The 23,945-nt window shown below is 35.2% G+C and overlaps 1 protein-coding gene across 1 annotated transcript; it reads left to right on the plus strand.

Moving 5' to 3' along the window:
• Positions 1–593: 593 nt before the first annotated feature.
• Positions 594–23,347, plus strand: LOC101203296 (sister-chromatid cohesion protein 3). Its single transcript, XM_011661210.2, has 23 exons — positions 594–1,004; positions 1,117–1,238; positions 1,345–1,564; positions 1,936–2,048; positions 2,288–2,380; positions 2,550–2,713; positions 2,818–3,054; positions 3,162–3,306; positions 3,408–3,586; positions 3,657–3,802; positions 3,887–4,014; positions 5,711–5,884; positions 9,566–9,727; positions 9,824–10,024; positions 10,116–10,253; positions 10,325–10,519; positions 10,625–10,769; positions 11,001–11,107; positions 14,905–15,042; positions 19,215–19,480; positions 19,570–19,694; positions 22,143–22,415; positions 22,875–23,347. Exons 2-23 carry the CDS (start codon positions 1,179–1,181, stop codon positions 22,889–22,891), a joined length of 3,426 nt encoding a protein of 1,141 aa, XP_011659512.1. The 5' UTR covers positions 594–1,004; positions 1,117–1,178; the 3' UTR covers positions 22,892–23,347.
• Positions 23,348–23,945: the final 598 nt, after the last annotated feature.

Raw genomic sequence — 23,945 nt, forward strand, 5'->3', positions numbered from 1 at the left:
TGTTAGCTCATTTTCACATGGTAAATAATTCACAAATTGCATCAAATCATCTAAATCCAAGATAATAGTAGAGAATGTAGATGTGTCTGAACGAGTGTCTTTGTATCAATACTTCTCAAAAAGAAAAATACTAAATAAGCATATTGAATCATTTTTCTAGTTAAATGAACTTTATTTAAAATGAGATTGTGATTGGTTAAAGTTTGAAAATAATTTTGTTTTTTCTTTTATTGAAAAATGGTATGAAAACAAAAGAAAATTGCTCAAAACATTTTGAAATGCAATCAAATGATAAGAAAAATATAATTATTTATCTAAATAAGTGGGGCATTTTGCAAAATAATTATCATTTTTATTATAATGTATGTAAATCTGTGTATGATTCTTCTACAAAGATTGTAGTGTGTCACATACTTTTCTATTTTGCATATATAATATTTATTTAATATATCAAGTGTATATGAAGGAGGTATGAATTGATACTTTTTTAACCTTTGGTGAGCTAGATTTATTATTTTGGAAAAGTAAGGTTGTATATGACATTTTAGTATATGTAAGTGTATCAAATGGATTTTTTTTGGACATTTCATTAGCTTGGACTTGTTTTGGAATGAAGTAATACTTTGGTGGTAAGAACGCTTTGCTATCGGAGAGCGTGAAAGGAGACTTCTATACCGTACTGAGTTATCGCGGAGGAACTGCTACACACTTCTCCTCATTTTGGCGGGAGAATCAGATGTTATCATTTTCCTCCCGCTCGGTCCACCGTAGTGTGTTGTTTGTATAATTTTCCGTCCATCTTCTTCTTCCTCTTCTTCTTCTTCTTCTTTCCCGCTGTTCTGGCCAAAATTTGTGTGCAAGATCTATCAAATTGGAAACTGCTAGCGGTTATCGCTTAATAGGACAGTGTCGAGTGGGGAAGTCGGCGTAAGCAACCTTGGCCTCTATTCATCAGCATACTGCTTTCAGTTCTTCCAGTTTCTAGGAATCCAATTTTCCTCCAGGTAAAATTTCAAGCTGTTTTTATTAGGATGCCTGTTCAGTTGGGGGCATTTTTGTGGATCAATTATGCTTGATTTTGTTTCGTTTATGGTTCTCTGATGATATCATTCGCAGTTTCGAAGACCATGCGTTGGTAGTGCGTCTTGGGTTGCTGTTCGAATTATCTTTCAACAACAATGGAGGGTGCTGGTGCTGCTGCTGCTCCTATTTCTTCTGGACCGACCACTCGTCGCTCGGTGATGATTGATTTTTTTTTTTTTTTTTTTTTGGGGGGGGGGGGGGGGGGGAGGGGAGAGAGAGAATGATGTATTTATTTGAGGTTATTTATGGTCTTCGAGACAGAAAAGGACTCGGGCTCAGACTGTACCCGCCGAAGTTCAACCTACCTATGAAGATGGTGGTGGTGCCGACAACAATGACAGGACCAGCGATGCTAGCGGCCAGGCCGACCGAGATAGCTCACCTGAAAACTTTGAGGAGTCTCGGCCTCCTAGAACTAAGCGGCATCGATTGGAAGGCACTTCGAATGCTGCACATGAAGTTTCCGAGCAGAGTCTGATTGGTAACTAATTTGATATTCATTTATCGACACAATGAACGCTCATTTTCTGAATTAGGTTTGATTTATCTGCCACTTATTGAGGTTTCTTTTAATTTTGATAATTGAAAGTACAAATGGGGTTGTTGATGAATGGGCTTTAGTCATCATGGTGCTCACATTCTTTCCATCGTTTTGCATCTGTGCTCACATTCTCTATAAAAATCTTCCTTTAATGTCGAATGCCTGAAATATATGGGTGTGGATATTGGAAATGAAACAATTATCAGGTGCTCGCTCATAGTATCAAATCAACGATACCTTGCTATATTATGCTTTCAGGAGATAAGATGGGAATCTTGATAAGCACCATCATGCCCTATTATTTTCTGCAGATGTTATAAAAGGAAATGGGAAATTTATTCCTCAAGTTGTTAAGCGTTGGGTGGAGAGGTATGAAAAAGATCCAAAAACTTCAATGGTCGAGCTCCTGGCAACGCTGTTTGAGGTAATTCAAAATTTTTTTTATGGATCTAATTTGAATGAGGATTTAGAAAGTAACCCTTTCTTTCAATGTTTTCTCTTTGAACCTTGGATAATGTAAGTAGTTGGGAGGGTGATTTAGATCCCTTGAACCTGGGGATCATTTTATTAATAATGTCTAATTAACAATTAGACCATTCTCTTATAGATGCTGTATTGTAACTAAAGAAAGATTGTTGACTATTGAAATTTACAAACGTTCAGGCATGTGGAGCTAAATACCATATCAAGGGTGACTTCCTGGAGGAGACTGATGTTGATGATGTTGTTGTTGCACTTGTTAATCTCGCTAAAAGGGTATCCTAAACCTGCCTTTTAATCTTTATGCACATTTTGTTTATATTACACTCTCTTTTACCCTCTCCATTTTGTCATCATCACTCCTTTACTATCATTTTTTATTTGAGTTCTCTGAAAACTTGCACAAATTTGCCTCTGAAAAATTGTCTGGATTCCCCGATCGCAGGGTGAAGTTGAAGACTATCAAAGCTCTAAAAGGAAGGAGTTCAAAAGCTTCAAAGATAATCTCGAGTCATTCTGGGACCACTTGGTCCATGAGTGCCAACATGGGCCTTTATTTGATCAGGTGTTATTTGATAAATGCGTGGACTACATAATTGCATTATCATGGTTAGTAAAGAATTGAAAACTCTGAATTTATCATTTAGTACTTTCTTTAAAGTAATTCTGTCTCCATAGAATAATTTATTTATTTTAATATAAATATGGTGCAGTACTCCTCCAAGGGTTTATCGTCAAGTAGCTTCATTGATGGGTCTACAACTCGTTACATCTTTCATTGGTGTTGCCAAAATGCTTGGTGTTCAACGTGAAACTACTCGTAGACAGTTAGATGCTGAAAAGAAGAAACGAGTTGAGGGACCTCTTGTGGAGTCTTTAAATAAAAGGTTTTCTATGACTCATGAAAATATCACAGTGTTGGAGGAAATGATGCGCAAGATTTTTACAGGGTACAATCTTTTCTTTTTATTTCTAAATGGACTGATAGTTTGTTCTGTTAGGAATGTTGGATTCTTTTTCACTATTTCCTAAGTTTGACAAGTGTGTTCTTTTGAAGGTTATTTGTGCATCGCTATCGTGACATTGATCCAAACATTAGAATGTCGTGCATACAATCATTAGGAATATGGATTTTGTCCTACCCATCATTATTTTTGCAGGATTTATACTTAAAGTATCTTGGGTGGACATTGAATGATAAAGTAAGTTAATTGATTTGGAACATTTACTAAATCTTTGACGTTTCCTATTCACCATCCATGTGGAAACATCTTCAATGTTCTCTCTTATTCTGTTTTTGCAGAATGCTGGAGTCAGAAAAGTTTCTGTTCTTGCATTGCAGAATCTTTATGAGGTGGACGATAATGTGCCAACACTTAGTCTTTTCACTGAGAGGTTTTCTAATCGGATGATTGAATTGGCAGATGACATTGATGTTTCTGTGGCTGTGTGTGCCATAGGACTTGTTAAACAACTGCTAAGGTAACTCAGTTGAATTTATTTTGAAATCTTTTTTATTCTACACATTAATTTATTTATTTTTGTGTCTCAGACATCAACTTTTAGCAGACGATGACTTAGGTCCCCTTTATGATTTACTGATTGATGATCCACCAGAGATCAGACATGCCATAGGAGCATTAGTGTATGATCACTTGATTGCTCAGAAGTTCACTAGCTCCCAATCTTCTCGGAGAGGTTTTGATCTGATAGAAATATATCTCATTCTTGCTGTTATTGTTTGTTTAGAGAAAGTAACTATGGTGCTACTTATTGTCTTAGGTGATGGCAATAATTCTTCTGAGGTTCATCTTGGCAGAATGTTGCAAATCCTAAGAGAGTTCTCAACGGATCCAATATTAAGTATCTATGTTGTCGATGATGTTTGGGAATATATGAACGCCATGAAGGTGTGTTAGAGTGACAAAAGAGGTTCAGTCTGAGATTTTATTTATTTTATTTTGAAAAGGGAACAAACTTTTCATTAATGAAATGTAAAGAGGCTAATACTCAAAATACAATGACACAAATAAAACAATTTCCAAACCACAAGACATATTCAAGAAAAATAAATGCGTTCCAATTTCAGCTATTGCAGGCTTTTCTGAGATTTTATTTGATGGCAGTTAATGGGATACTTAAAAATAAACAGACACATTAGGTTTATTGAAAATTAAACTCAAATTCAATTTATTTATGCCAGCAGTACAAAGTCAGCTGAATCATAATAACCTCTTTTCCTTTTGATTAGTCTTAAAATATCTGTTATGCGTTACTTATGGTGTGAATTTGTTTGTATTACTCATAAATTAATACCTTGGATGGGTTTTTTTAGGAAGATCTCCTTGGTTGGGTGGGTCTGACCGGTGGGCCTTTTTGATACATTAAGTGCCAGAGGGCGGAGGAAGATATGGATCACCTATTTTAAAAATGTACTTTTGTGTGATTGGTTTTGGAACATCTTTTTTAGTTGTTTGATCTTTAGTTAGTTGGTCATAGAGCTTCCAATGATATGATCGATGAGTTCCTCCATCATCCGTTGTCGAAGAAAGGGGGTTTTTCTATGGAAGTCTGGGGTGTGTGCTTTGTTACAGGGTATTTGGTGGGAGAGATAGTAGATCTTTTGTAGATTCGTTTCCTTTTTAAAAAAAGAGGTAGTAGATCTTTTGTGGGGTATTTGGAGACAAGTTTAATTTTCTGGTTGACCATGGTTTTTCTTACCTAATAGCATAATTAGATGCCACTTTAATCTAGTTTCATAACTTGGCAACAAAAGTGATGTAGGAAGAATGAGGTTAACTGGGTAATATTCTAGGTTAATTTTTCACCCCATTTGTAAATCAACTCTATAAATAAGAGTCCTCCCCTCTTGTATGAAACATATTATAATTCTAATAAAAGGTCCACAATCTTGATTCTTGGAGAATTTCTCCTTGAAGCTACTTAGGCTATAAAAAAAAAGATATTGTTGGCTTTATCATCCGATGATTTTGCTTGGCCCACTCTTGAAATAGGGCATTCAAGTCTTAGATATCCTTGGATAGACATCTCCAAAAAAGAAAAATACTTAGGTGCATACCGGGCATCACCTATTTTTGTGTATCCCACTAAATTGTCCAATCATAACTTGCCATGTGGCAAAATTTTCCTTTTCCTTTTCTTATAGAATATTTTAAGATTTTTTTTTATGTGAGTGGTGAGAAGGGATGCAAAAAGATGGGTGATGCTTGGGATGCACACAAATATTACCCTCCAAGAAATAATGTACATATATTGTTGGCTAATGAAGTCTATTTATGATATCATTGTCAATTCACCTGCTCCTATAGTCTGAGTTGAGAATAAGTCTGTAAAAAAAAGTGCTGTGAGTAATCAATCATATCTAATATGGAGAACTACTTTTAGTTAATTTTGAGTTTTAGATCGCTTTCAAGGAAAATTTTGCATTACTGACACTATTATTCATTACCCCTCATTCTTTTAAAGAACATAGAAGTGAATAAAAGAAGCAGCAAATCTGTTCAAAGTTCTTGTTTTAATTTAATAAAAGTTCACATGGTAAAGTCGTATTCTTAGATGGATGTTGTTTCAAACTTTTGAGTGCAGGACTGGAAGTGCATTGTTTCCAGGCTCCTAGATGAAAATCCAAGATCTGAGCTGACTGATGAGGATGCCACAAACTTGGTTCGTCTTCTTTCTGCATCTATCAAAAAGGCAGTTGGGGAAAGGATTGTTCCTGCCACAGATAATCGAAAGCAGTACTTCAGTAAAGCTCAAAAGGTGTGCAATCTGTAATAGTTTACCTTCCTTTAATGTTTGGTGATAAAAGGAATTACCTCAATTATAGAACTCCTCTTATTCTAGTTGAACCCACACAACAATAATAAGAATAATCTCCTTTTTCTTATAAACAACTTGTCTTCGGTATAACGAAATGGAAAAAAATGTTAAAGGGAAACAAACTCGTAAAGGGAGTGATAAAGAAAGAATAAGCAAGAGTGGAAATACAATTTTCCATCTTTTTCTTTAATGAGAAATAAATTTCATTGATGATATTAAATTTACAAAAGGGCATAAAGCCAAAGCCAAAGGATTACATGAGACTTCTCCAATTGGCCAACAGTGAGGAAAGACTATAAGAGCTACAAAAAGATGTACATTTACACCAAGTCATAGCCAGAAAGAGGACATGTTTATTAGTTGCCGCATCTCCAGCCTCTTCTGAGCATTTAGTGTCGTTAAGTGTTGCCGTATCAGAGACCAACAACAATCCTGCTGATTCTGTTAGTAGCTCCTCTTCTTCATACTCGGCTTCTTCTTCCCACTCATCTTCTTCTTCTTCTGCCATCGCTTCATCCAGATTCACCTCTAGAACAAGGTCTAAATGCAACTCAAAAGCAAGGAAAGTTTCACACCCCTTCAAACCTTTTCCAAAACATTTCGTTAGAAGGAACAAAACGAAGGCAAAGCTTAAGAAGAAAAGCTCCAAGGCGAAGTTGATTTCAGAAAGTTAACCAGTTACATTGGAAGAAAGATGCACTCAATTACAGGTTCCTGCCCAAGATACATTCTCAAGCTTCCCATACTCATCAATTCAATTACTCTGTTTTTTCATTGCTGAATTCGAAGGTGGAATTTTGAGAGGAGTACCAAGTCATAACCTGAGTTTTCCTTCTCAGAGAAAAGGAAGGTCAGCTATTGAATCCCCTTTCAGTGTAAGTAGCAAGGAAGTTGATCATTTTGAAAAGTCAGCCGAGAATTGAGAGGAAGAGACAAATTGAACCAGTGGAGGCAGATCTGGATGCTTTGTTTCTGTGTGAGGAAGATCTGGTTGATGTTTTGACCTTGTATAATCTATCTCAAGGTCACTCTTGTGGTATCCCTGGACATCTGAAATCACTGGTAACAGAATACAATATTGTTTTTGGTTGATTCTTAATTACACACAATGTTAGTAACACAAGCCAGTTATGGTGTTTCGTCAAGTTCGACTCATTGCGTGCTCAACTTCTTGATTCCATCAAATAGACAACCTCATCAATTCTTTCTCAGATTTTCATCCACTCAGCTTTTAATCCCATTCCTAATCCGAGTGCTCACTTTCCAAGAGATAGAAGCTGTGTTTTCTGTTTTGAAGTTCTTAAAGTATTTCCAATTTATCAGCTGCCTTTGACATTCCATCTATGCCCTGCCATACCACCTTGGAAGATTTAAAGCTTTTCAGAATTCTGTTCGATGAATTGGAACTTTGATGAGCTTTTTTAGTAGTACATGTGCAGTTTTTTATTGGTGAGATGAAAGATTTCAACAAGTCTTTCAGGGCACAGGATTGTATTTTAAATAAAGCTTGAAGCAGTAGGGAGCATGGTTGGTTCCCTTTTCTTGGTGTTTTCTTTTCCATTCATTTTCGAAGGAATTTATGATCATGATTTCAGCTGATTTGGGGCTCCTTGGTGAAAGTTTTTCATTTTGCTTTGTATTTAGTTCTTGTTTTGCTTGGGTTAGAGGCTCTTGTCCAACTTGTTGTAATTTCATTATGTTCTCTCTTGTTTCTGTTTATGCTGTATCTGTTCTTTTACTCATTTTTGCTCTTGGTATACCTCTCTTGTACTTTGAGCATTAGTCTCTTTTATTAATATTAATAAAGAGGCTCGTTTCCATTAAAAGAAAAAATTAAAGCTTTTCAGGCTGTTGCATCTAGTTTTTCTTTGTTTGCCTCGAATTGATATGTATGTGTTCTCGGGAGTTGATGGTGGTTGGCTTTCTTCTCCCTTTGGTGTAGCTTGTTCTCTTGGTTTAGATCTGTTGATTTAGTCCTTTTTGTTTCATATAACCTCATTGTATTTCGGTTCATTAATTTTGTATTTTATCCCTTGAGCTTTAGTCTCACTCATTATATCAATGAAGAGGCTTGTTTTTGTTTATAAAAAAATGATGATGTTTAAAAAATCTATCAAAAGTGCTTTCTTTATCATTGACGAGACGGTTGTTCCTTTCCATTCAAATGCTCCTCGATTATAGATCTCTTACCAATAGTGAAGGGGTGGTCCACAAGAGTGTACGAGAGAAGGGCGATGACATTATTAGCGAGAGTAATAGACCAAAGGACTGATAAATTTCCTTGCAAAATCTACTAATGTAATGGCAATTGATAAATAAATGGGAAGAATTTTCATGACCTACCTTACATAAAGGATGACAGTGTAGGGAGAGAATTATGAAGGGAAGTGTCGTTGGATTTTCAAAAGTATTTATGGCCCGATGACAGGCCTCCCAAATGTAAGACTTGATCGTTCTTGGGTAGAAATCAACCTAAATAACCTCATTAAGGAGGTATCACTGTCAATGGGGGAAAAGATTAAAAAATAGGGTTTTGAAGGATCTTACATTTTATGGGCTGCGTTCTAATGCTCAAAGTACTCTATACAAAGTAAAAGGAATTGTAACACCATAAGGATGCAATCTCTCTAGAATATGTGCTATTAAGAGGCAGGTAAGTTCTCTCTCCTCTCTCCTCCCTTTATGTCGTCTTTTCCCTTCTTTTTCCCTTACACCAGTCTTCGATGGTCAATATCGGCGACTCAGTTTTTGCCTTTCCGTCTTCCTCCCTAGTGTTTCTTGAGCATTCAATTAGAAGTTTTAAAACGTTGGAAATGATAAGCTGTCGAGTTCTCCAAGCACACTACTATATCTCGTTTGAAGATGGAAAGTTCCAAGTAAAAGATGTGGAAGCGCAAAGAAGGCTGTCAGTTTCAGAGGCACCACCGAACTGGTTCATGGAATCTATAGCGACTCTCATGAGAGGTTCGAAAGACGATTTCTTTCAGAATTTTGGAGAGTTGGATCAAGGAAGAATGAAAGTGTCGACAATCAGGTCCAAATTTGGATGGATGCTATCTGGTGAATGGAAGTGTCGAGTTCTCCTAAGTCTTTATTTCTGCACTCTTAGTATATATCTCTTGTACTTTGCGTTTTCATCATAATAAAGAGGCCGTCTCCTTTTCAGAAAAAAAAAAACAACATAAGGATGCTAGCAAACGAAAATCAGGTTACAGGATATGATGTTTTGGTGTTAAGGTTGTCAAACTAGTTGAGATGTCTGGGTGCACCTTTTGATCCCTCTAGGGTTTTTTGCTTCTTTATATTTCTCAATGTATATACTTCTTGTACTTTAAGATTTTATTATCAATAAAGAAGTTCGTCTCCTTTTAAAGAAAAAGTAAACGAGAATCAGATAATTATGTTTTTTGTTTTTTCCTTCATGTATCATGTTCGGTTTGTGCCAATGCATTAAACTAAGCAAAGATAAGATTTTTGTTGTTTGTCAGCTTCCCCATTTTTCATATTGTCTTGGTGTTTATATTTATAACATTCTTTGTAATTCTCAAATTTTTTTGCTGTCTTTTTGTGGCTAACTTAGTGCAGAATTTAGTCTAAATCATTGTTTCTTTTGGCTGTCAGGAAGTATTTGAAAGCAACAGACGGGACATAACTGTTGCCATTATGAAGAATTATCCCGTACTTCTGCGCAAGTTCATGGCTGATAAAGCAAAAGTTCCATCTTTAGTTGAAATTATCATACACATGAATCTTGAACTTTATTCCCTGAAGAGGCAAGAGCAGGTGCTGTTCGTTCTTGCTTCAGCTGGCTATCAACTTTTCTTTCAGCTTAGTTCTAATACATAATTATCTGCTTTCCCTTTTCTTTTCTCCCCACAGAATTATAAAAATGTTCTTCAACTAATGAAAGAAGCATTTTTCAAGCATGGCGACAAGGAAGCATTGAGATCATGCATGAAGGCAATTAACTTATGTTGCACTGAGAGTCGAGGGGAGTTGCAAGATTTTTCTCGTAATAAATTGAAGGAACTTGAAGATGAGCTTTTTGCAAAACTAAAGCATGCTATGAGAGAGTTAGAGGTACATAGAGTCGATATTGTTCCTTTAGACCACCTCCCTCCTTCCCTCCCTCCTCCTGAATATATTTTATTGGAATGCTTAATCTCTGTAGGATGGTGGTGATGAGTACTCTCTTCTTGTAAATTTGAAAAGGTTGTATGAGTTTCAATTATCCAGACCTGTTCCTATGGAAAGCATATATGGCGATATTATGATGATTCTTCAGAAATTTAGAAGCATGGACGATGAGGTAAGGGCGGCTAATGGGTGAACAGTTAATTATTTAAAAGACTAAGCATTTTCTTTTCTTTTTCCATGCAGGTTGTATGTTTTCTACTTCTCAACCTATACTTACATTTAGCGTGGTCTCTACACTCTATCATAAATAGTGAAACAGTTTCAATAGAATCTTTGTCATCCTTATTGAATAAACGGAATGCATTGCTTGAGCATCTGGACCAATACCTGAATGATCCTACTGAAGTTTGTAAAAGTGGTAATCAGCTGGCCTATCGAGTACGTGCACCTTGTTTCCGTATCTTGGAAGTTCACTAAGCATATGGAAATCCTCATTGATCTCTTTAAATATCATACTGATTTAGCAACATTGAATATGTGTAGGTTTGTACCATTCTTGCGGAGATGTGGTTTTTATTTAGGAAGGAAAATTATTCTTCAACAAAACTGGAAAGATTAGGCTATTGCCCTGATGCATCTACTGTTAAAAACTTTTGGAGGTTATGTGAGCGACAGCTAAGTATTTCAGGTATTAGTTTAATTGTTTTGGGATTATTTTATGGCTGGAAGGGGGAAAACAAATTGCACATTCACCACAACTGATGTTTGAAGAAAACTGTAGAAAGATGTTAGGCTTGTAGTCAAAGGAACATATATGTGTGTGTCTATGTTAGGTTAGTTTTCATCATTCTTACACTTGCTGTTGTATGGTGATTTTGCCTTCCTATGCTTAATGCATCTTTTATATTTGTCCATATAGATGAGTGTGAAGATGAGGGTGCTAGTAAAGAATATGTGGAAGAGACAAATAAAGATGCAATCATGATTGCTGCCTCAAAGTTGGTTGCAAGTGATACAGTTTCTAAGGTAAACTCGTTTTGAATTGAAAATCATTTTGGTGTATTTAAAGTTTATTATTCAAAACCCTTTGGTTCAGTGTCGGGAAAGCTCTTTTTTGTAATTTGGCAATATTTTATTGAACTCTTCATTAAGTATTTACGAAAGGGAAGCCCTATCCTTTATATGAAGGATGTGCTTTGTCTGCTGTCGTTGGATAGATTATTTTCTTATTTTTCAAAGAACCCAATAATAAGTAAATAATAATACGAGAGAAGTTTTAACTAAACTAATTATGAATGGAAAAGATGATGAAAAAGATATCTTTTTTTAGAAAGGAAACAATTTTTTCATTTATATAATGAAAGGAGGCTAATACTAAAAAATACAATGAAACAAGGTAAATAAAAGGAGAAGAATAAAAATAACTATAACTCAAAAGCATCAAACAGAATGATGCAAAGAGATGGTTCAGCGAGAAGAAATAAAAGCTCCTGTGTTGAGATAAATATCTTGAATGGAGAAATAGCAAAAGATTTAGATTGAGAACACCATTGGAAGCGTTAAGTCGTGCAACTTCGAAATGATTGGACCATTGAAGATGTTTTACACGAAACACTCTTTGATTTCTTTCAAACCATGAAAGTTTTAAAATCTAACATTTTTTCTTCTTGGCACGATAGTCTTCAACCACTTTATCTGCAATAAGAATGGGGTCCCTCCCTTCAATAAATACACTTTGAAAGGGAGAGATGAAACTTGGCGAAACTTCTTTCAGCAAAAACTTCTGTAATAATCTTGTAAGCCGAAGTGGTTAAACTTATGGGTCTGAAATATTTGATACTAGAGGCAGTCTTTTTCTGAATGAGGCAAATGAAATCTTCCTTAGCACATACATTGAGCCTGCCATTCTTATAAATTCCTGAAAAGGGCTGTAAAATCAGATTTCAATACAATCCACTTCTTTTGGAAACAAAATATGCCATTGGCATAAATAAACCAATGATCAAATTTACGTTTCCATATATCCAGAATTTCATTTTTGAATTTTGGGAACTAAAACTATAACCATCAAAACTCTAGAAAACACTAGAAATTGATAGAAATGCTAAATACAATCCACTGCTTAAGAAAAATTTCCACCGTGAAATGGTTTGGACCCCAGGCTTTATTTTTTCCAAGTAACATAATTGCACGGAAAAATTCTTCAGCCGTAAAGGGAATTGTAAGATCGCTGTTTTAAACTTCTATGATTTGAGACATACGGATCTGATCAAATACATCCAAATGATAATAATTAAGAGAATGATAAAAAGCCCCCCAAAGCTACTATTGCTTAAAAGAATTTGGTACAGTCAACAACTAGCTTTAGGAGTGCAATGAGAGGCTTTTCCAAGTATCAAGCCACACTCTGTTTACCACCTTCGTCAAGTCCCAAGGATGTAGTCAGGGGCACTTTGATCACACTCTGTTTACGAAAGTCTTCGAAATCAAGGCCAAGAACATTGTTGCGTTGATCGTTTATGTTGATGATATTGTGTTACTTGGGGATGACACCGTTGAAATCATCCAACTGAAAAAGAAAATGGAGAATGAATTTGAAATTAAAGACTTGGGGAATCTTAAAATACTTACTTGGGCTGGAGGTAGTCAGTTCAAAAGAAGGTGTCTTTGTATCTCAAGAAAGTACATACTCGATTTGGTGAGTGAAATAGGTATGATGGGATGACGACCTCCTGATACGCCTATCGAGTTCAATGCTAAACTAGGAACTTTCTTGGTGGTATGGTCATAAACACTTCTTCTCAAGGTCACCATTGTGAAAAACATTTTGTACATCAAGTTGGTGAATTGACCAATCAAAATTTGCTACAAAAGATAAAAGAACTGTGGTGGAATTAGTTTTAGCAACAAGGGCAAAAGTTTCTTGATAAGTCAAACTGAAGCCTTTGTTGAATAAATCCATAATAATTCAGAGTACATAATGATGTTTTACATAGGAAATATATAGACCTCAAAGAAACCACTAAAGGAAAATTCATAAATGAAAAATACCAAAAAGGAAAATAATAATAATTCAGAAACCCTAATTTTTCCTTTAACACCCTCCCTCAAACTCAAGGTGCTAGAATCATGAACTTGAGTTTGCTAAGAAAACGTCTTAATCAAATCAGTAGATCTAGGATAGAATCAGAAATCCATGAAGAACAAAACACAAAGAACTTCTAGGCTAAAGACAAACCCACGAAGAACCAAACGGAGAACTTCTGAGATAGAAACATAGATCCTCGTATAGAGGCCTATAACAAAACCTACGAGGAACGAAACAAAGTTCTAGGCAACAAAAGATTATAACAAGACCTATGAACGACGGATTGAAAACAAAACAGATCATAAAATAGAACATAACAATTGGGCTAACTGAACCTGACTCAATGGTGGAACCAACCAAAAGTAGACCAAATTGATGAACCAAGACTGAACCAAATTGAACCAATCGACCTAATTGAACAAACCAAACCGGTTGAGAAAAGCATGGATTTTCCATGGCAAAAGGGCTTTAACTCATAAAATCTGGAGACAACTGTGCGAACTTAAATAGAGAATGAAACCCATGATGTCGTATGGAAATGTGAACTCCCCGAGACAGATCTAGAGCAAACTGAACAGCAGATTTGAGAAACCCATGAGACAGATTTGGATGGTGGATACGGATCTGAGTGATGGTGAGCTGATATGAAACGGACGACAGATGGGTCAAAGATGCACCAATCTGGACAGAAGATGGAAAACGCTTTGGAAGAGAGTGCTGGTTTGAACTGGAAGTTCGATTTTGCAGCAGTTTGTATGGCGAGTTGGGTCGAGTTGGCACTGGAGAATGGCGAATCTACACGTGAGTCTACCTTTGTCGATGGCTAGTCAAATCGACTGAGGTAGAGGCTGAACAGGACTAGAGGTAGCAGTGACGGCTAAATTTGCTCTGATACCAGGAGAAATGTCTATATTACTGAAGAAATCATAATAATTCAAAGTACATAATGATGTTTTACAGACATCAAGGAAACCACTAAAGGAAAATTCGTAAATGAAAAATACAAATAATTCATAAACCCTAGTTTTCCTTTAACAGCAACTATTCTTTATATCTTTGAATTATTCCATCAACGTTACATTTTATGGGCTAAAGTGAGCTTGGTTGTATTGGCATGACTTTCATCTTTATTGGAGGTTAATCCTCCACCCTATTGTTGTTGTACAGAAGAAAAAAAAACATTATATTATATGGTAAAGACCCATTTGCTCCCACTGTTTTCTTATCTCTGGGCAGATCTACTATTTCCCTTGTACTAGTACGTCTTAGAGCATACATCTCTACCATGAAAGTTGGTTACTTTCCAATTTGGATCATCTAAGGTTTCTTGTATATTTCTAGGGACAATTAAGTTGTCTTTCTTAGAAGTGAAATATTTATGACTACTGGACAATTTTTTTTGAACGATATATAAGATGTAATAGGAGCTCTGGACACTTTTCCTGTAATATAATTCTTATATTATTTTTCATCTTGGGCTTACAATGGTGCTCCTTCTATGCTTTTTCTTTGCTATTACTCTCCTTTTCTACTTGAAAATTTTCTTTTAATTACAACTCTGCTGACATTGTTATGATTATTATTGGTGGAGTGGGAGCAGAGGAGCCGTGTAATGTATATCCCGAAGTAGCTTATGTGGGGATAGAACTCCCAACTGGGATGTTAACAAATTATGAAGTGCGAAACTGTTTATATTTCTTGGGTCAAAACTTATTGCATCTAGTCGTTAGTGCAGGAGTATCTTGGTCCAGCAATTATTTCTCATTTTCTGATACATGGGACAAGTGTAGCAGATATTGTTAAGCATTTCATTGCCATGTTGAAAAAGAAGGATGACAATATCCCCAATATCTTTCTTGAAGCCATGAAAAGAGTAAGGACCGTACACTTGTATAAGGTTTACTTATTTTTGTAATATGTATTTACATATTATTATGTATAGTTGTCCTTTAATGTAATTTTATATTCTCTAAATTAGGTTTCTTAGTTGCCTAGATATATATATATATATATGTATCTTTAGCTGATTAAATAATAAGATATCATTCTCCAAAAGTACAGTGTACATGGTATCAAAGCCTGTCTAGGGTTTAGAACCTTCGTTTATTTGTTTATTCGTTTGACGGCTAAGTTCTCGCAAGGTTAGGGTTAGGGTTCAAGTTTGGGACATCAAGTGTAAGTGGTCATTGATCTACACTGCCCACCTAGGAACGGGCACTGCTGCCTTAGTCTTGTGTGCGTCATTTGCCGAAAATAGTTGCATGTGAAGTTCACATGTCGCCTAAAGGAAGGTGCTCTGTCGCCACATGATAGTGCGTTGAAGCTTAGTTTTGTACTCCTTCAGTTGCGTTTGTTTTGATTTGTGTTTTTTGGTTGGTCTATGCATTTGGTTTTGTTGAAATTTACTGGTGTGAGGTTATTGGGAAAAAAAATACACTTTTGTACTTGGGGTTACTGTTTTGTTCCAATTTAAAGGTGTCCTCCACCACCTGCATCTTCAACATCTGATTCGAGACCAAGTGATGGTCTTCTCGTTGCCCTTTGAAAAGGTAAATGCTCCTATTCATTCCTTGTTTTCGTTTGTTTCGTTGGTCGGTTGTCGTCACCCACATATTCCTTTATTAAATCTCTTGATTCCACCTCTATTCCTATCTTTGTCCATGAGGCTTTATCTCATCTTGAGTTCCGTAGTGCTATGATCGAGGAGATGACTTCTTTGGATGATAATGGTAGTTGGGATCTGGTTTCGCGTTTGGTAGGAAAAAGGCTATTGGGTGCAAATGGTTATTTGCTATAAAGCTCAATCCTAATGGAACAGTAGCTTGGTTGAAAGCTTGTCTTGTTGTCAAAGTTTATGCCCAAATTTATGGGACTAATTATTCTAATACATTTTCTATAGTTGCCAAATTAACTTTCATTCAACATCTCTTGATTCCACCTCTATTCCTAACATTGTTAATGAGGCTTTATCTCATCCTGGGTGGTATAGTGCAATGGTTGAAGAGATGATTGCTTTGGATGATAATGGTACTTGGGCTCCGCGTTCAGCCGGAATAAAAGCTATTGGGTGTAAATTGTTATTTGCTATCAAGGTATATGCCAATGGGACAGTGGCTTGATTGAAAGCTCATCTTGTGGCCAAAGTTTATGCCCAAATCTATGAGACCGATTATGTTAATACAATTTCTCCCTTTGCCAAATTAACTTCCATTCAACTATTTCTCTCTATGGTTGTTACTCACTAGTGACCTTCGCATCAATTCGATATTAAGAAAGCTTTTTCTCATGTGATCTTCAGAAGGAAGTTTTTATGGTGCAACCACCTAGTTTGTTGCTTAGGGGGAGAGTGATAAGGTCTCGCCTTGGAAATATTTGTATGGTTTGAAACAAAGTCCTCTTGCATGGTTTGGTAAGTTTAGTAAAGCGCTCAAGTGTTTTGGTATGAAGAATAATATGCCAGATCATTCTATATTCTATCAACGATATGGAAATGGTATTACTTTGCTTGTTGTATATGTTAATGATATCGTTATCAATGGAAATGATGTATCAAGTATATCTTCTCTAATGACTTTCCTCCATACTCAATTTCATACCAAATATTTGAGGCAATTGAAGTATTTCTTGAGTATTGAAGTAACGAGAAGCAAGAAAGGTATTTATCTTTCACGACGAAAATATATACTTGATTTGTTGTCTGAGACAGGTAAACTAGGAGGCAAAGCTTGTAGTACCCCATTGATAACAAATTTGTAACTTGCTAAAGAAGGAGAAATGTTTAAAGATCTTGAGAGATATAGAAGATTAATTGAGAAGTTGAACTATTTAACAGTAACACAACCTGACAATGCTTATTCTATGAGTATTATGAGTGACTTTCTGTCTTCGATCATTGGGTTTTCGTAGAACAAATCCTGCTTTATTTAAAAGTTCACCTGGATGTGGGATCTTATATAAAGATCAGGGTCATACAAGAGTTGAACGATTTTCAAATGTTGATTGGGCTAGATCTCGTGAAGATAGGAGATCCATCGTTGGATCTTATGTAAAGATCATGGTCATACAAAGGGTTCAATGTTTTTCAAATGCTGATTGAGCTGGACCTTGAGAAGATAAGAGATCTACCTCTCAATATTGTGTTTTTGGAGGAAACTTAGTGTCGTGGAAAAGTAAGAAACAAAATGTAATTTCACGTTCTAGTATTGAGTCAGAATATAGAGCTAGGATACAATCTGTGTAAAATAGCGTGGATACACCAACTTTTATCTGAGATGAGCTTTAGTGTCACTGTGTCAGATAAACTATGGTGTGATATCAAGTTACTTCTCACAATGTATCCAATCCAACATTAACAAAGTGAACATATAGAAGTGGATTGTCATTTGTGTTCACGAGAAAATACAAGAAGGGTTGATATCTATAGGATATGTGAAGACTGGATAACAATTGGAAGATATCCTTACCAAAGCAGTAAACGGAGCAAGAATAAGTTATCTATGCATTAAGCTGGACATGATTGACATATTTGCTCCAACTTGTTGAAGGGGTTTGTTGTAATATGTATCTATATTATTATGTATAGTTGTCCTTTATTGTAATTTTATATTCCCTAAATTTGGGTTTCTTAGTTGCCTATATTTATATATCTTTAGCCTGATTAAATAATAAGATATCATTCCCCAAAAGTACAGAGTACACTTGTCATATTCGGGATCTCTCATTCTCTCTCTCTCAATTGCTGGAATTCTTTTACCAGACTGAACTATGTGGCCCTTATTTTATTTGCTTAAGCCTGGTCAACGTTGCCTTTATTCTTTATCCTGAAAGCATTGTTGCTATTGGGTCTTTATGACGTAGTTGAAGAAGAAATCCCTTGACCTGTCAGTAGTGGGTCTCGAAGGCACCTATCTGTGGTACTGTGACAACAAAGCTGCTACCCCTATAATCCATAACCTAGTTCTACATGATAGGACAAAACACATTAAAATCGATAAACACTTGAAGCAGGTGTGATTTATAGTTCGTATCTTCCAAGCACAGAACAAACTTTTGATGCGTTAACTTAATGACTACCAAAAGTTTAGTTCAATTGAATGATTTTCAAGCTGACAATGGAAGATATATATGAACCAGTTTGAGGGGGAGTTTTGGTTGTTAATATGGTAATTAGCTGTAAAACTATCCACAATTTTATTTTATTTGTATTATAATTCTTTCCTTTTATGTATTGAGCTTTACTCCTATAAATGAATGCTATGTATCTTACAAGTTTATATTGGGATACAACAATATTCATCCATTCAATTTTAGATGCCTGCTGAATTTTTTCTATCATTTTTAGATCTAACTCTTTTGATTTAACTTACTCAGCACATTGGGAGAACGCAAACTCCTTTTATACCTGGTTACCTGCTAATTCTAATGAAATTTTCCTTCAGAAGCTTGATTATTCCTATTTAAGACAACAAATAACTTGTATTTCTACAAGAATTATATAATTACAATAAAAGACAGCTACACATAATAGCATATATTTAACACCATGTATGCTTGTATAAATCAAATTATAATGTATATGATGAGCGAGGAGTTCTCTTGTATTCACGTCTAACATTGTCTAAGCTGTGTTATTTTTTTAGAGAGATTTTTATTATTCTGTATGAAAAAAAAATTGATAATATGTATTATAATATCAGAGAAATATAATCCAAGGGAATTGATTATAAAATAAAAGGATATAAAATAATAATTAAAAAATAAAATGACTAATATTTAAATGCAATTATGCTATACACAAATCTATAGGTTCAATTTGTTATTTGTCGCCATTACTTTTATATATCAGTGAAAGTTCCATTTGCATTGTCTATGTATCAGTTAAATTTTCTTTTGCTAAGGATGCAGCAAATGGTAAGCCTCCATGTGAAGAAACCTTTATCACGTTTCTCCTGAGGCTGTTTTTTTTCCTTTAAGATCTGAAATTATTGAGTTTATGAAGAATCATTCCATGTGATTCACATTCTTTTCTTTTTGGGGTTGTGCTAGGCCTACCATCGACATACGGTAGAACTTTCGACAAATAGTGATGGGCCTTCAACGGGCAAATCCTTTCTAGAATGTAGGGAGTTGGCTGCTCGGCTTTCTGGAACATATGTGGGTGCAGCTAGGAACAAGCATAGATTGGATATTTTAAAGATTGTTAAGGATGGAATTGAGCATGCCTTCTCTGATGTACCGAAGAATTTATCTTTCCTAGAATGTGCCATTCTACATTTTGTATCCAAACTGTCTACACCTGATATCCTGGAAATGTAAGATGCTAATACCATTTTTAACATCAGGTTTAGTTAAGTTATTGCTTGAAATGTTCCAATTTAATTCTTAATCACTTTTCAAATAGTATCAAGGATGTCCAGAATCGAACAGGAAATATTAATACAGATGAAGACCCAAGTGGGTGGCGCCCGTATCATACATTTGTTGACAGCTTACGTGAAAAGTATGCTAAAAGTGATGGTTTGCAAGGTAACTTGCTTCTCTCAATTTAAGTTGTCTTGAGAGGAAAATTGAATCTCTCTTGGTTGAATTTGCGTGATTCTTGATTGGTTTCAGATGCATTTTGAGAATATTGTGGGTTTTTTTTCACTTTCTTCGCATTATTGGATTTACTTCATTTAGTCTGCATTTTTCTTGGTCTAAAGAGAACCAAGGCCACATTTGTTTGATTATCATGTTGGTTTTTGGTGTTTTGTGTTTTGTTTTACCAAATTAAAAATCATTTAAGTCTAACAACTGTTTTTTGTTTCTTTTAAATATTGAAAACCAAACATTCTTTCCAAAAAATGGGAAACAAAAATAGAACATGTTTGATTTTTTGTATTTTAAAAACTTAGAGCAATAGAGAGATGTTTAAGAGAGAGAAAGATGTGGTGGGTCCATAATCCTCATGCACCATCTTAAATCACAGAGCAACCCAAAAGCTTAAGTTAAATGGGTTATAATAAATGTAAATGTATATGGAAATAAAAATTTAGAGATAGAGGTAAACTTGTTAGTAAGTAAATTTAGAGAAATAAAAGAGTAAATTCTAGTGTGAATAGAAATTAGAGAGATGGTAGAGGGAATACTAGTTAGAGTCCTTAAAAAGAAGAGTAGTTAGGGAAAAAGAGTCAGAAAGAGAAAGAAGACTACAGTGGAGAAATGTAGAGAGAAATTAGATGCATGTTGGAAGAGAAATTTTATACCTTTGAAAGAGCTAAGTTCAGAGAAAGTCAAAGTGAATTAAAATTAATTCACGAAGTGGCAATTCTTCTTTCATCCAGGAAAAAGAGATAAAAGAGTAAATTCTGCTTGAGAAAATTTTATTTATGAAGTGGCAATTTTTCTTTCATTCCCTCTTGCTCCAGAAGTCGCACGAAAGTGTTGCAGCCTTTCCCTAAACATTTCTTCAGGAAAAAGAGTAAGCTTTCTAATCTTCTCAAGGCATTCCCTAACCATCACAAGTTTTCACGGTTGCTGAAAGCCTGAAACCTTATCCCAAACATTTTTCAAGAAAAAGGAAAGGAAGTCTTGTTCTTAATTCTTCCTTTTCAAATTCTAACCGGATCTATTAAAAGCTCGTTGTTCACGTGCTCAGCTGCCACCTTCTGCCAAGAAACCTGCCTCTATCCTACCACAGAAATTAAAATTCTCAGTCTTCAATCCAAATTTGGGATGTTCATTTTCAAAGAGGCGTTCCATGCTCTTCTCCACATCCAACCAAAAAAAGAATTTAGAGTCCTAAGTTGGTTGTCCCTTCAGCGTGAGGAGTGAGGATTCTATTGATGATGTTGAGTCTTTAGCTCAAACCACTCTGGAGAAGATAGAAAACTTGGGTGAAGATTTTGGCTGCTTTGTTTCATGAAAATGATATGTTGGCTTCAAAAGTGAAGGAGCTTTCCATTAGAACCCTTTTGTCCCTTTCTAAAATTCCAGCTCATCTAAGATCCATTGTTGAAGATTGTGACTTAATTTTGGGTTGACTGCTCTTCTCGCTCATCTTGTTCTACTTTGGTTTTTAATCATCGGTTGATGTTCCGTGTTTATTCAACTGTTCTAGTATTCCATGCTTTTATGTGGCTTTTGCGTTGTTCGAAGATGTTTCCTTGGGCTGATGTCACCTCAGCCTTGTACTGTTCACCTAGTTGTCAGGTTTTTCTCGAATGGCAGTTGTTTTGTATGGTTGTATGGTGTTTTATATTGTTTCTCGTGGTCTTTGTTCTGGTTTTCTTATTTCTTCACGTATTAGTTCTGTTTTGGTTTTTCTGCCGTTGCGGTTGTTATCCCGAGTTGTCTCTTGTATTTGGTTCTCATTTTCATTATATCAATGAAATATTCTGTTTCCTTTTTAAAAGAAAAATAAAATTTTAGAAAAAAGTGAGATATGTTAGAGAGAAATTAAAATTTTAGGGAAGTTTTTAGTTGTTACTGATATTTTAGTTCTAGTCGGTCAGTTTAAGTTGCTGTTTTTGTGGAGTTAGCTAAGTTATCTTTAGAATTAGAGTGTATTTGTTTCAAGTAGCGTAGTGTGTGTACGAAAATGTGCTTTCACATTTCTCAATAAGGGTTTCGTTGGTATTAAACCCCTAAATTCTTAGGAAGTTGTTTGGTACAATGGAACGGGAGATGAAAATGGGTGTAACATTTTAATTAAGTTGATTTTTGTAAGAAGTACGGTAAACAGAATGAATCATATTATATTTTTCTTTTGTTCTGATTTCAAAATAGTGTTGGTGATAGCAGTAGTAGATATTTCGACTCTACCAGTTCTCATTCTGGCTCATTCCCATTTCTTTTAAATAAATCAAGCCTAAGGGTATATGCCGCATATGTTCCAATGGCTTCTTCACAGACTAAGCTGTCACTATATCCTTAAATGTAAGTCTTTTATTTAGTTTATAATTTATTTTAATTTTCTATATTGTGCAATTGTAGATGAGAAAGAAGGAAATTCTACTAGACGTAGGGGTCGGCCCCGTAAAAAACATAACTTACAGGGAAAGAGACTTTTTGATGAGCAAAGTACAAGTGAAGAAGAAGAATCAATCAGTGCATCTGATCATGAAGATGTACATGACGAAGAGAAGCAAGACGAGGAAGATGAGGAAGAAGTACCTCTCATCCATTCAATTCGGTCATCCTCTAAATTGAGGTCACTGAGAATTTCAAGAGAGGAAAAAAAAGGGACTTCTACGGGAAAAGCTGCAGGTAACATGTCTACTTCCCTATTGAATGTTTGAAGTATTAATGAAGCATATCTTTTAAATAACTCAGTTTTTAGTGAGCTGTTTAAACAATACACTCCTTGAGGCATTTTCTGTGGTGAACCTCATGGTTGATTTTATTATATTATTAAGAAACTACACGTTTGTTGATACAAACTTTATCTTCACTGCAACTGACACAAATATTGGAAGTTACAATCATTTGCAATTAGCATGAATCCATGCTACAATATGCTAACTTGCTGTGTCTTGTACGGCAGAAATTGATCCAAAAAGTTGTTTCTGATGAAAATGATATATGATTTTCCTGCAAAAGATATTATCAACACTACTACTACTGATAATCATACCCACTATCTGCATGTAGATCTGTAGTAGGTCAATTTCTCGTCCCACTGATCTTGTTTGAATCTACACATGATTAATTGTTTTCTTTCTGCAGGGCTTCCATCTACATGAAGAGAACTGATTGTCTGAATTTTGCATCGAGCGATTTATCATGATGTACAAATATCCCATATAGCAGTTGTGTATTTGTACACAAAACGAAGTTATGTTGACTTAATCTTAATTGAGAGGTTGCTCGTGAAACTTTCTGAAGTGCTACCTAAGGAGTTGTGGCTATGTTGATAATAGTCGTTAATCTAGTTCGCCTCAAACATTTATGTGATAGGTTTAGAGTGTCATTAGCATGCTTTTGTGCTTAGTTTAGCTTGTTTTCTTTAATTTTCATGTTGCTTGTTTGTAAGTGGCATTTTGCACTTTGCAAGTCAGTTCAATATGAAAATGTTTAAAATGTACTATAGGAAAAACACACTAGTCAATTCTCTAATTAAGTCTTGTACTCTTTGCAAACCAAGCTTTCTTGTAATTGGCGGTCTTCAATGCTTTTTTTATTTAATGATTTTTTAAATATTTTTCTCTTTCAACATTTTATAAAACTATTCTCTTAAAACGTGAAAGGAGACTATATCATACTGTGAGTTTGTCTGTGACTTTTGGATTTAGCACAACTAAATTGTTCATAAAGTTAGAGCAAGTGTTGCACAATTGCTCGTTCTACATTTGAAAATTTGAAAGATTGTGATTGTGACATTAAGCAGCCTCTCGCTTGTCTCTAGGTCTGATTGTCTTTTGTCCATCTTGCCTCTTGGCCGTATAATTTGATCTATGATATATTGTATTATTCTTAATTCATAATGTAAATCTCGAGAATGCCATCATCTAATACTTATCTACCAGGGTGGTTTTGTTGGTACTCTAGATCTCTGTAAATTACTAATGGCACCTACTAAAACATATTTTCTAATTTTTAAATTATTAAAATTAAAGAAAAGGCATTTATGATTTTGAAAATGCAAACCCTGTATTTGCAACCAATAAATTTAAGTAGCCGAGTTTATATAGGTTTGGATCACTGTATTATCGTGAATTCACTACAACTTGGTTCAACATCATGATAAAACACTAAGTAGGTGTGTTCTAATTTGATTGAAAATACTTCACAATTTCG

This window comes from Cucumis sativus, chromosome 1, assembly GCF_000004075.3.
Source record: "Cucumis sativus cultivar 9930 chromosome 1, Cucumber_9930_V3, whole genome shotgun sequence".
NCBI classification, from domain to species: Eukaryota; Viridiplantae; Streptophyta; class Magnoliopsida; order Cucurbitales; family Cucurbitaceae; genus Cucumis; species Cucumis sativus.